General features: G+C 48.0%; 2 protein-coding genes across 2 annotated transcripts; one reads left to right on the forward strand and one right to left on the reverse strand.

Moving 5' to 3' along the window:
• Positions 1 to 391: 391 nt before the first annotated feature.
• LOC128426880 (SUN domain-containing protein 1) lies at positions 392 to 10,628 on the reverse strand. The gene is made up of 20 exons (XM_053413935.1): positions 10,519 to 10,628; positions 10,053 to 10,217; positions 9,657 to 9,853; positions 9,528 to 9,554; positions 9,169 to 9,429; positions 8,870 to 8,992; positions 7,660 to 7,743; positions 6,216 to 6,300; positions 5,706 to 5,758; positions 5,429 to 5,628; positions 5,088 to 5,321; positions 4,879 to 4,941; positions 4,740 to 4,795; positions 4,511 to 4,655; positions 4,168 to 4,446; positions 3,334 to 3,418; positions 2,880 to 2,995; positions 2,504 to 2,671; positions 2,344 to 2,436; positions 392 to 1,394 (listed from the first exon to the last, which is right to left on the reverse strand). Exons 1-20 carry the CDS (start codon positions 10,563 to 10,565, stop codon positions 1,278 to 1,280), a joined length of 2,598 nt encoding a protein of 865 aa, XP_053269910.1. The 5' UTR covers positions 10,566 to 10,628; the 3' UTR covers positions 392 to 1,277.
• Positions 10,030 to 11,577, forward strand: LOC128426879 (sarcoplasmic reticulum histidine-rich calcium-binding protein). The gene is made up of 3 exons (XM_053413934.1): positions 10,030 to 10,263; positions 10,369 to 10,544; positions 10,873 to 11,577. Exons 2-3 carry the CDS (start codon positions 10,475 to 10,477, stop codon positions 11,532 to 11,534), a joined length of 732 nt encoding a protein of 243 aa, XP_053269909.1. The 5' UTR covers positions 10,030 to 10,263; positions 10,369 to 10,474; the 3' UTR covers positions 11,535 to 11,577.
• Positions 11,578 to 12,573: the final 996 nt, after the last annotated feature.

Here is a 12,573-nt window from a genome sequence, read left to right on the forward strand (position 1 = left end):
ACTGGTCTTTAACCTGAGTTCACTGACGCTCCCCCGCTCCCTTCACTGGTTACCAGTGGCTGCCTGCATCCGTTTCAGAACACTAGTACTTGGTACCGCGCTGTGAACGGATCGGGTCCAGTCCACATCCAGGACCTGGTCAAACCTCACACCCCAGCCCGACCAATATACTCAATATGATTTTGAGGATTTTTAGAAACAAATCAAATGAATTTAAAAAGTGGACATTGATCCTGTTTTCAGTAATCAATCAAATGTTACTCTTGTTTAGTCCATATTCATAAATCCCAGTTGGTCTCATAGACTTTAACGAGGGGAGACGTCCTCTGGTCTCAACCCTCAGGAGTAAAACTTCCATCAGGAGTCAATCAAACTCATCAACACAGAAATGATCTGATCACATGAAGAGAAACAGGAATAAGAAACGTCTCCGTCCAAACGATTCAGAAACCTGGCACTGCAGTGAAACCATGTTTAACCCACAATATGAGAAAAGAGTATTGTAATTATGTATATTTGAATTGAACAAAGATAATACTGATACAAATACAGATCACACTAGCAGGTGTTAAATAAAATGTCTTCTTGAAAATGGATCAAATAAACTGAAAAATTAAAACTATTCAGCTGAAGACAAAAATATTGACAGCAGAGTATAATATTCTTTGATATTTATCTGCTCTATGTGAACAGTCATGTTTTAATCTGTTGCTCTGGATCAGATTATCATATCTTATATTTCCTAGTAAAAAAAACACGTTTATTCAAGTTCTCTTAAAACAGGAATAGTTTTTCCTCCTGAAGAGACTTCGGTTGTTCTGTGTTAAACAAACAACGTTTTTTTTTCTACTGACAAATTATTTCTTTGTGTAACTGAAACTTAAAGAAATGTGTTTTCCTGAAACTCTGAAAGATCCGAGTGCATTAATCTGCTCAGAGGCCACATGTTAAAATCATTCTTTATTAAAGCGTCAACAGGAGGAACAATTAAAACATGTTCATGTATGTGTTGATACAAAATATGAGCTGATCCTATAAAACCGTCTGTGTGACAAAGATAAAAACCAACAAAACACAGAAATCAAAATAACTATGGACAGAAAAGTCAAACTCAGTCGTCAGAGTGACGTTACTCCACAGGACCACGCCTGAAGGGGGCGGGGCTTACCGTCACTGTCGAGACTTCGATCAACAAAATACATTTAAACTGAAGAGCGTGGATGCTCAGCAGCCAATCAGCGAGCAGCACAGCTTCAATTCAAACCTCAGTTTGATCCTCAGACGTCCCTGGGCGAGCCGTGCACTCTGAACCGGTAGATGCACGTGTACTCCTGGTGGCCCCAGTTGGACAGAACCTTCACCTCGATGATCTGGAACATCTGATCGTTCTCCTCCTGTTGAAACAGACATTAAGATACGAGTGACGTCACAGATCAAGTTTCATCAGCTGTTGACTCGCCCGCATCACAATGATATTTTCAACAGTCGCAAAAAGTAAAAGATTAAACAAGTTCAATTTAAAGAGTTGTAGAATAAAATAGAGAGTTGTTCATTTAAATACTTGAATCATTATCATTGGAAGGAAAACACCCCTTCATAATACCCCCCCCCCCCCCCCCCCCCCAAACTGCTAGGAACCTGGGTGTGACCCTCGACAGTCGACTCTCCCTCACTGCCAACATCACTGCAACAACATGTTCATCAGAATAAACATGGACCTGTCGGCCTGAGAACACTAATAAACCAAATCATAACCTGGTGGACGCTGAGAAGATGAAACTCGATCTCTGGAGGAAGTAAAACTCATAAAAACATCTGATGTTGACTCAGCTCCTGGTTTATACAATATGATTATGTTTATACAATATGAACCAATGCTACTGTTAATGGTTCATTGCATTAGCTACATTAGCTATCGTCACCTCAGCTGATGTCAACTCAGCTGTTTTTATACAATATGAACCAATGCTAGTGAAAGTTTCAGAATAGTTTCATTTAAAATATGGAGAATAACGAGGAGACAATATATCCTGGAATCAAAGCAGAACACGGACATGTGTGATTTCACTCATCAGATCTGATCTCGGTCAAAGAATGAAGATCAGTATGAAGATGGTTGTTTCGGTGTCATGTCTTCATCACACGTGTTCAACTCCTACATAAGAAGAAATATCCTCTGATCTGGATAAATGAACATGTTGCTGCTTTTTACATGACATGAAATTATTGTCAGAACTTTGATGTTGAGAACGAGGATCAACCCCTGACAACTATTTTTAGACTTTTCTTTCTGAGTTGAAATGCATGTTGGGTAAACAGGCGGCCGCTGCAGCCACAACTCACAGCGGTGGCGTAGGTCTGCAGAGCTTCTCCCTCCTCGTCATACGTGTACGCTCCCAGCAGCTTCCCCCGGTCCTGACGCTCCTCAGCTAGACCCTGAAACAAAGCGTTCAGTAAGACACAGGATGTCCCACAGGGCGCTGGCGCTGGCGTGGACTCTTACGTAGACGCTGAAGTCTCGGGGGGCGCTGTGCAGCGCCCCACTGGGCGCCAGGGCTCTGGGGATGTGCTCCAGGGAGAAGGCGGTGGGGAGGATCCTCATGGAGAGACGGATCACCAGGAAACCGGTGGAGCCTCTGAACGCCCAGCAGTTCCCTGGATGGACGTCCGGCTACAGGAAGACAAGAAGAAGAAGAAGAGAGTTGATGACGCTTGTGTAATTTAGTTTTTGCTCATGTGTAACAGGGCTGATGAACAGATGGGGAAAGATTAACAGGGTTGGTGGTAGATGCTAAAGTAGAAAACTGACTTGAGGACAGCGGTGCGATGGGTGATGACAGGTGTGTGATTGACAGGTGTGTGATTGACAGGTGTGTTACCTGGATGACCGCTCGAGGAGACTGAGAGAAATACCAGAGAGGAAGTCCGAACAGACTGAGCAGCGCCGCCTTCGTCTCGAACGTCTCAGAGCAGCGAGTGCTCAGAACACTGCCCCCTGCAGGACGGCAGGCGTGTTAGGAACCTCAAATGAATGTGGACGACGTCACAGAACCAACGGGTTTTATGATTATTCGATGTGTAAAAACAGTCTGAGACGTCAGGATTGATCGCATGTGTGGACGGACCTTTATACCACCGCGCCGCTCCATGACCACTACTGCACAGACACACAATCACCACATGATGGCAGCCTTCCTATTTTACCTTGATTTCTGTGCAGTGGAGTTGACTTGTCGTTTTAATTTATTCTTACTTACTAACCTGAGATTTTCTAACAATAAAGAAAAATACAACATTACGGGTCCGACAGCAGCAGTGAGTGTTTGTCCTGACCTCCAGACTCCAGAGCGTAGTCGGCGAGGCCGGTCTGGTCCTGAGAAAACAGCCGCAGGGCGTTCTTCACGATCCTGTGGACGTCCTGGAGGAGACCACACAAAGCTTGTTTAACTTTCTAGAGCTGGGAAAATACCAGAGTAAAGTTAGCATAGGATTAACAGAGACGTGTTTGTCCAGCGTCCACAACATGAAAATCACCGTAACAACGCAAACATTTGTTATTTTCATTCCTCAGTTCTGATGCTTTAAGAAAACTAACAACCACGAGTCGAGTGAAGCGTCATCAAACAGAACCGTGTGAATCAGAAGCACTGAGCCGAACACAACCACTTTAACAACAGTCAACGTGAGTTGAGGTTCTTCCAGCCGTATGAAGGACTCACATATTCATTGTGTTGGCGCTAGTGACACGTGTAATGGCGTCGTGATGAGTTCCCTGGCTCATATGCTAACTTGCTATGCTAGCTGTCAATGTTTAAATAAGAAAACAAGACATAAAATCTGGGTTCTGCAGCCGACTGCTTCCTCAGCCTCATTCTGACGTCACAACATGTGTTAGCATCTATGGGATCTGATTGGCTGTTGTCAGCTTCGACCTCCCGCAGCAGAACCACAAAGCAGTTCTGCAATGTAGGTGAGATGTTTAGAGAGCGAGGCTAGCTGCTTCCAGGCTCTATGCTACGCTAAGCAGCTGCTAGCTAAAGAATCTGAACCCGAGCCTCTGAATGACGGAGGGGAAGACGATTGAACAAACTTTTCCTTTCAAAGGATCTCGATCCTGAATAAAGGAACGATTTCTATTTAAACTACGTTTGAAACTGGACCCCTCACCTCCGGCGTGACGGTGTCGCCGGTGGTCTGCAGGACGGTCTCTCTGACCTCCTCGTTGCGACGCTGCACCAGCTGCAGTTTGATGTTCTGCAGGAGGCTGCGCTCCAGAGACGACAGCGCCACCTGCAGGTCAGCCCTACTGACATAGTGCTGGGACAGCCACTGGAGGAGCGACTCTGGGAGAGTGACGGCGTCTCCTCCGCCTGCCACCGTCACCTGGTTCCCATAAACCAGAGCCCGAACCTCCTCACGCACCTGAGTGGAAACCTGTTCGGAGATCTGACCAGAGGAAGAGATTCAAAAAGAGTCGAACCTCCCGGCTAAATAACTGTTCTCTTCTCACCGTCTGCGCGACTCCATCGAGTTGTTGGCAACGCTCCTTGATCCCAGACAGACCGTCCACATCCCGCCTCACGTCCTCCAGAGACACCTCCAGCCTCGCTACCTCCACCAGCAGGGCGTCGTGGGACTGACGCTCCTCACCCGCACTGAAGGAAGATAGAAAAGAGAAGAAACTTCTTTACTCCGTGTTTTCATCCACGTCCTCAGCTTCACGTGTTCTAGTTGTTTACCTGATGGCAGGAGGAAGTGTTTTCTGTGGAGCTGACGCAGCTTCTCGCTGATCCTCCTGAAACACATCATCGTCCGGTCACTGCGTCCGAGGAGCGGTTCTCATGATGAACAGTGGAATCTGTGCTCAGACGCTCTCACCTGTGTTTGAGCCGCCAGCCGCTCCAGCTGATCCAGACGAGACGATAGACTCAGCTGCTGCATCTGCACACACAGGAAGTGAAACGCATATCCCATCATGCTCAGCGACCTGCTCTGAATCACTGAATCTACAGTTGGGCCCCATGAACTTTATTATAAATAACTATGAATGAAAAGAAACCACATCCTGTCGGTCCTCGCTCTCTGACCTGCTCCCTCTGCTCCCTGTGCGGTCGCTCCTCCTCCAGTCGCCTCCTCAGCTCCTGGTCGATCCGGAGCTGCAGGTCGTCCTCGCCGCTCTGCGCAGAGAGCCGCTGCTGGAGGTCGGTGTACAGCTGGAGAACCTCCCTGTGCCTCTGCTCTGCCTGCTGCCCCGCGGCCTCCACCTGCCCCCACAGCCCCGTCACACTCTGCTCCAGGCCGACCAGCCGCTCCGACTCCTCCTGTCAAACAATGAGGACTGATTGAAAGACCTAGATCTGGAAGACTCTGAGGTAAATAGTTAGACATGAAACGTTCTCCCTCTACCAGCTGAACGTGGCGTCACTACCTCCTCGGCTGGTGGAGGTCGAGGATAGAGCGGCTCCTCCCCTGACCCCTCTGCAGAGCTCTCTGCTGATGGGCTCTGTGAGGACATGAAGCTGTACATGGAGGACAGAGCGGGGACGTCGGAGACCACCTTCGTCCAATCTGTGATGTTTAGAGCTGCGAGGACGGACTGTAGGCCGGCAAGGCCAAACCAACATGGGCCTGTAGAGGGAGCCAAAGAGAAGCTCACGCTCTGAAAACTGCAATCATGACATTTATGATGAGGATGTGAAACTGACCGATGAGGAAGAGCAGCAGAGGAACAAGGATCAGGACCGATCGGAGCGAGAACCTGCAGGAGACAGCGTCTGGTTAATGAACCAACAACAGCTGCTGCAGTTTGAACTGAAGAAGTTAGGAGACGTGTTGGATTTTATAATGAAGTCATTTACTCCATAATGGTTTGCAGAGAAAAGTGTAACTCACACAAAGTCCTGTTTGATGTGGAGTTAAGCAATTAAACAAGTTTGTTTAATTTAAAATATTTTGCTCAACTGAGATGATATTTAGATTTTTCATTTAGACACCTCCGACTGTCTTTATTCATCTGTGGACATGAGTTTCATCTAGTTTATAACGTCTCATCAAATCCACAAGAGACATCACTCTGATGTCAACTTGAGTTTATAGCTCCGCACATTTCTGACCTTTTGATGCCACACGTGTCCAGTTGTTACACAACTGTTGTTGATGACATGATGTCCCACACAACCAGGGCAGCAGGACAGTTAAAGAAAAAGGAAACTTGCCGTGTCAGTAGGACGGGACGGTCAGGAGCAGTCATGTGATGCCATCTTCTGCTGAGCCACCGGAGGATGGCACCCCCTGCTCTACCTGCACGCACACACACACACACACAGACACAGACACACACACAGAGACAGACACACACACACACGATCAGGGAAGATTTCAGCAGCAGGTTGAACGCGGCGGTGGAAGGTTGTCAGGTGACTGAAGCTGCTCAGATCAACTACAGACAGGGCAGGTGAGACACCGGGCCATTTCCTGGTTCTGTAAATTAAACACATATCCGCTGCAGAGCCAAGAACGACCAAACATTTACTCAAGAAGCAGAGAGACACAGAACAGAGCTCTGACCCCAGGTCAGAGAAGAAGAATATCAATAAACCTGCAGAGCGTCCGGCGCTCCATGAAGCTGACACACACCAAACTGGAGAAGAGATGAGTCACCACCCTGTGGTTGTTTGAAGGTCACTGTGACCTCTGAAATCAAACCAGTTCTTCTTTGAGTCAAAGTGAAAGTTTGGGCCAAATTTGATGAAATTCCCTGAAGGTATTCTGAGATATCAGATATAATATGAAGACACATCATCTCTCGGCCACTGGGAGCACTGGGAGCTGCTGGTGCAGAGGAACAGAGCAGTAGTTTGTACTGAGGCAGGAAGTTTGAGAGGTTGTTGGTTTCTGAATGACCTCGAGTTGTGGGTCATTTACCAGGAAGTGAAACAGCCTCTGGACTTTGATTTGATTCACAAACGCACGTTACGACAAATAAGACAAAAAAATCCAGAGGAAGAAATAATGTGAAATTAAAATAAGTAACCAGAACCTGTGAAAACAGCAGCGCTCCACATCAGCCCCCCCACAGAGGACGCCAGAGACGACCTCGAGGAGGAGGCGACGGCGTCCGTCTCCGAGAGCGGCGACTCCTTACAGTCGTCACCTGTAGGTGTCAGCAGTGAGCTCAGTGCGCTTACAGACACACAAGAGGAAGCTGAGGAGGTCATGTGATGAAAATGTCACTCGTAAAATTGGGCTCCTCACACAATTATGTTTTTATTCTAAATCAACCCCCTTTGACACTCAAACACACGTCACATGACCATTAACATACATGGTCATGTGACGTAAACAGGAAGTAGATGTCTCCTCTGGTTAGTAACAGAAACTCCTCTGAAGGAGGAACAGTGAAGGTGAAGTCAGAGCAGGGACCACGAGGTGGAACTGTAACTGACAGGAAGTGCTACTGACAGGAAGTGCTACTGACAGGAAGTGCTAGTGACGCCTTGTGTTCACCGCTGGTAGTCGAGTCATGTGACTGATGAGAACCAATCAGGAAGAGAACGTTTCATCGTTTACTAAAGTCTCAGTTTCTGTTCAGACTCAAACACAGAGTTTCAAACTGAAACCAGATCAGCAGCATCTTTAGTGTGCATGGCAGTAACTCACACAGAGATCCTTTGGGATGTAGCGCCTCCTTCAGGCGGCTGGTCGTCTCCTTCCGCTCCATGACTCCACAGCGATCAGGCCGAGCTGCAACAGAAGAAACAGTCAGAACTCACCAGGAGCTGAGGGACGCTCAGTCCGTCCACTTGTGTCCTCTGAGCCGAGGACCAGCTCTGACAGCAGACGCACAGATTTGCATTTTGCCAGGGAAACAGGCAAAGTGTCCGAGGTGCAGAACATTTGTTTGGGAGGAAACGAGCAGGTGAGAGAACGAGATGACGAAAACCAACGTGAAGCTTCTGTTGATTCGTCTCTGTGGAAAATAACTGAGGTTCTCCCTGTGGTTCTATTGTTCTCCACCTCATTCTGCCAGTAGTGAGGAGGAGCAGAACCCAGAAGTAGAAGGAGTCAGGGAGGAGGAGCAGAACCCAGAAGTAGAAGGAGTCAGGGAGGAGGAGCAGAGGTCAGCGGTCTGTGGACACCACATTAAGAACATGTCCTGTTGAGGCTCGTCCTGCTTCTGATTCCGTTTCACCTGATGTTACTTTGATTTGCACCAAATCAGAGAAACTGGTTCACAACCACTGGTTCTTCTGATGGACACGTTGATCTCTGGAGTTTAACTTTACACAGTGAACATTAACACAGAGTTTGGTTGTACCCCTCCTAAGTGAGTAAGAGGAAAGGTCCACCTGCTGAGGAGATTCTCTTGAGACTGAAACAGGAAGTTCGCTGCATTATGAAGACCAAAAGGTGACAGTAAAACCAGAACATGCAGGTAAACACCACGTGCGTTTTATTTTGAAGGTGTGACGAGGGAAACCTAATGAAAGCGACTCGGTACCTCCATGCCTGTGGTCAGAGTGTGTGAGGCGCTGACACACCTGCCAGGTGAGCGTGAGCACAGAGCTGCAGCCGCCTGCTGCTCTCCTCACACACACCACCGACAGGTCCAGCCACATCTGCAGCACATCTGGAAGAACCAAACCACAGAGTCTCACTGAGGCCTCGGCCAATCGGATTCAGGAGGAAGTGATTGAAACACAGATTTAGACAGGAAGTGTCGACCAGCAGCGTGGGAGAGGATAAAAAACAGCTGATCATTGATGTCAGCAGGACACGAGGTTAACTTCAGGATGTTTATTCAACACAGTCGTTAAATCCAGAACGACGTTTTGTGGTGGAGCTGCGAGGAGTCAGTCACGTGATCTACCTGTCATGTGGTGGCGTCTCTGCAGCGACAGGAAACTGCAAATCAGAGTGAGCAAGGAGATGACACAGGCCGCCGCCCTCCTGCTCACATTCACACCTGCATCCAACATGGATGACAAAACACCTGCTGGAAACAAACGTATGTTAACGGCTGATCAGCTGACCGGCTCCGGTCCACCTGACACGTCTTCTGGTCTCTTCACCTGTGAGCAGCAGGAAACATTCAAAACAGTTTATGAAACAGAAACTTTTACCGGAGACGTTTTCTGACCCATGAGAAACAAGCAGGTCCTCCCTCACCTGTTCTCCTCCTGCGGCTCCGCTCTCGGCTGTAGACGATGGAGGTCTCCAGTTCTCTGTCCCCTGACGGTGAGGAGGAGGAGGTGGTGTATTTGGAGGAGGAGCTGCGTGTGGTGACGGACTCCATCTGGTCCGGATGCAGCTCACAGTCTTTGCAGTAAACCCTGCCGAGCGTCTGCCCCGTGTGTTTGACACAGAAGCTGTCTGAGCCAATCAGAGTGCGGTTTGACAGGACAGTGTTCTGCTCTATGATGGTGCTTTCTGTCACAAAGAATTATGAAACAAGACAAAGATAGAAAATATTCACTTTATATCATGTTTGTTTCATATCACTGGACATTTCATTTAATGAAACTGACCTTTGGGATCAACATCATGGTCCAAACCTGAAACATCAGAGGTGGAAGATCACCAGCGTTAAAATTGTAATTATATTTAAAACACTCTTTTCCAGCCTCTGCACGCGGAGGAAGAATCAGCATTTTTACCCCAGAGGTTGTCGACCAGCGTGGCGTCCTGGACGGACGACTCGTCCAGCAGCGAGGACAGCAGGGACGTGTCCGAGGTCACGCTGTGGACGCTGCTGCTGTGGAGCGAGCGGCCGGACAGTTTACGAGGAGACGGGACGAGGAGAGACTCCGAGCAGGAGACAGAGTGATGCTGGGAACGACGAGGCTTCAGGGACCTGACGGAGGACGGACAGAGAGAACCAATCAGAACAAGGAGCAAAATGACAATAAGGAGGAGAGGATAAGAGTATGATAGTGGGAGGAAGAAGAGGTGGAGAACAAGAAGCAGAGGGAGAGAAGGAGGAGAACAACAGGAAAAGAACACTTTTATTTTCAGAGTAAAAGCAAGAAACATTCAACCTCCCAATCACTCACCTGCTGCTCCTCCAGCTGCCTCCTCCTGCGCTGTAGGAGGCGCTGCTGAGCGGCAGACTGTGATCCAACAGACTGGTATCGAGCCGCAGACTGAGTCTGGACATGGTCCTGGTCTGGAGGGAGGAGACGACCTGCGGCTCCGAGTCCGACGACAAGTAGCTGGAGCTGGAGGAGAAAAGAATCTAAATTATTCAAATCCAATATCTACCAGGTACTCGGATGATATATGAAATTATATTAAAACAAGCTAATGTCTTTTAAAGAAAATTATTTCATTGTCAACACTGTCATCAGTTCTTCTTTTTTTCTTTTTCAGCTGAAATTGACAGAAAATAAAACGACAGTTGACAAACAGAAGGAAGCAGTGAAGCTCAGCTCCTCGGGTTTGATCAGCTGATCAGACTCAGCGTATTTACACCATCATGATAAACACACAGGAAGCAGCCGAATGGAACAGGACACACACAGATCAGTCCAGCCCCAACTCTGCAGGTACAGGTCCTCGTCACTCATTACAGGAAACAGACGCACACATCACTGACACACAAACACAGACACACAGCTTTGTAGCAGCAGGGTTCAAGTTCACCTTAAACCTGATTAGACGGCCGCACACAGCACTTCCTGTTTGAGCTGTGGGTCAGAGAGCTGCTTAGATCCCGCCCCCCCCCCCCACACCTTCTTCACTAGGAGTTTGTTCATGGCACTGATTTTATAGCAACTGAATTTTATAAATACCTTTTTTAAATTATAGCCGACTTTTGTGATGTCATTGACTCAGACTAATTTAAAGGTGTTAAATTTTTGACTCGCTGATCAGATGAAACTGATGGAGACACAGAGGACACCAGCGGGACAGGAAGGAGACACAGAGGACACCAGCGGGACAGGAAGGAGACACAGATGACACCAGCGGGACAGGAAGGAGACACAGAGGACACCAGCGGGACAGGAAGGAGACACAGAGGACACCAGCATGACAGGAAGGAGACACAGAGGACACCAGCGGGACAGGAAGGAGACACAGAGGACACCAGCGGGACAGGAAGGAGACACAGAGGACACCAGCGGGACAGGAAGGAGACACAGAGGACACCAGCGGGACAGGAAGGAGACACAGAGGACACCAGCGGGACAGGAAGGAGACACAGAGGACACCAGCGGGACAGGAAGGAGACACAGAGGACACCAGCGGGACAGGAACGAGACACAGAGGACACCAGCGGGACAGGAAGGAGACACAGAGGACACCAGCGGGACAGGAAGGAGACACAGAGGACACCAGCGGGACAGGAAGGAGACACAGAGGACACCAGCGGGAGAGGAAGGAGACACAGAGGACACCAGCGGGAGAGGAAGGAGACACAGAGGACACCAGCGGGACAGGAACTCACCACCAGCTGCAGGTGGGGACAGAAGTCTGAAGGGTTCACAGCAGATTACCCAGCATCCCTCACTGCCACACAATTAGAGACTTTCTGATCACTTCCCTGTTGTGTTTTTGAATAAAGAACAATGAACTATATATATAGTTGTATAAAATAAATTCGTAGGTAGGAGGTCGATATTGTTCAGGTACAAAATGATGGTTCAGTTTTTAATACCTCACAATTATGGATAAACAGAAGAAAACATCTGAATTCTTAAGTTTGAAGTTTATTCCTCTAAGTTTGAAGAGTTTTATTGTGAAGCTTCTTCCGGTTTGTTGGAGACTTGAACTTCATCAAATCAACACTTTGACTTTAATAGATTTTAATGTTTGTTCACCACGTGTCTCCTTCAGCTGATCGGCTCCCAGCCAATCAGCGTGGAGCTCAGACAGATGACGTCGAGGAGGACCAATGTAAATGCACGAAGGGCGGGGCCCCGCGAAAACATGAAGTGTTGACTTGCTAACGTTAGCATTAGCATTAGCTGTCACACATGCACACACACAAATAAACACAGAGACAACACGCACAGATAGACAGAGAGACAACACGCGCACACGCAGGCACAAACCCATACAGAGACACACACACAAACACAGAGACACACACACAAACACAGAGACACAACACACACACACGCGCTCGCTCACACATACATACACACACACAAACACACACACACTCACCGCACCAGAACACCAGAACACCTCACGCGCTGCTCCCGCCCTCTGAGCCGTGAGGCAAACGACAGCTTCCGGTTTGTTTTAACGTTGTTTTCGTTAGATCCGTTTCACTTGTTTGTTTTTTTCTTACTCACGTAAAAGTCTTTATTGTCAATGTTTTGAATCCATTTTACGTCAGCTGACAAACTAACGTCAAACTAACGACAAGCTCACGTGTAAACCACAGCAGCTGTTTATATACACGGCGCTGAGCAGCGGCCCCGTGTGGCGGGAGGAGTAAACCACCTATACAAAGATCCTATTCTGGTAGAGATGGTTCACTCCATCCATTGGTTTTTACATTATAACTCACCATGATCCTGACATGCGTCACGTCTCTAGCATATGAACATGTCGCTCAGTTTATTT

The sequence above is a fragment of the Pleuronectes platessa genome, chromosome 21, assembly GCF_947347685.1.
Source record: "Pleuronectes platessa chromosome 21, fPlePla1.1, whole genome shotgun sequence".
NCBI classification, from domain to species: domain Eukaryota; kingdom Metazoa; phylum Chordata; class Actinopteri; order Pleuronectiformes; family Pleuronectidae; genus Pleuronectes; species Pleuronectes platessa.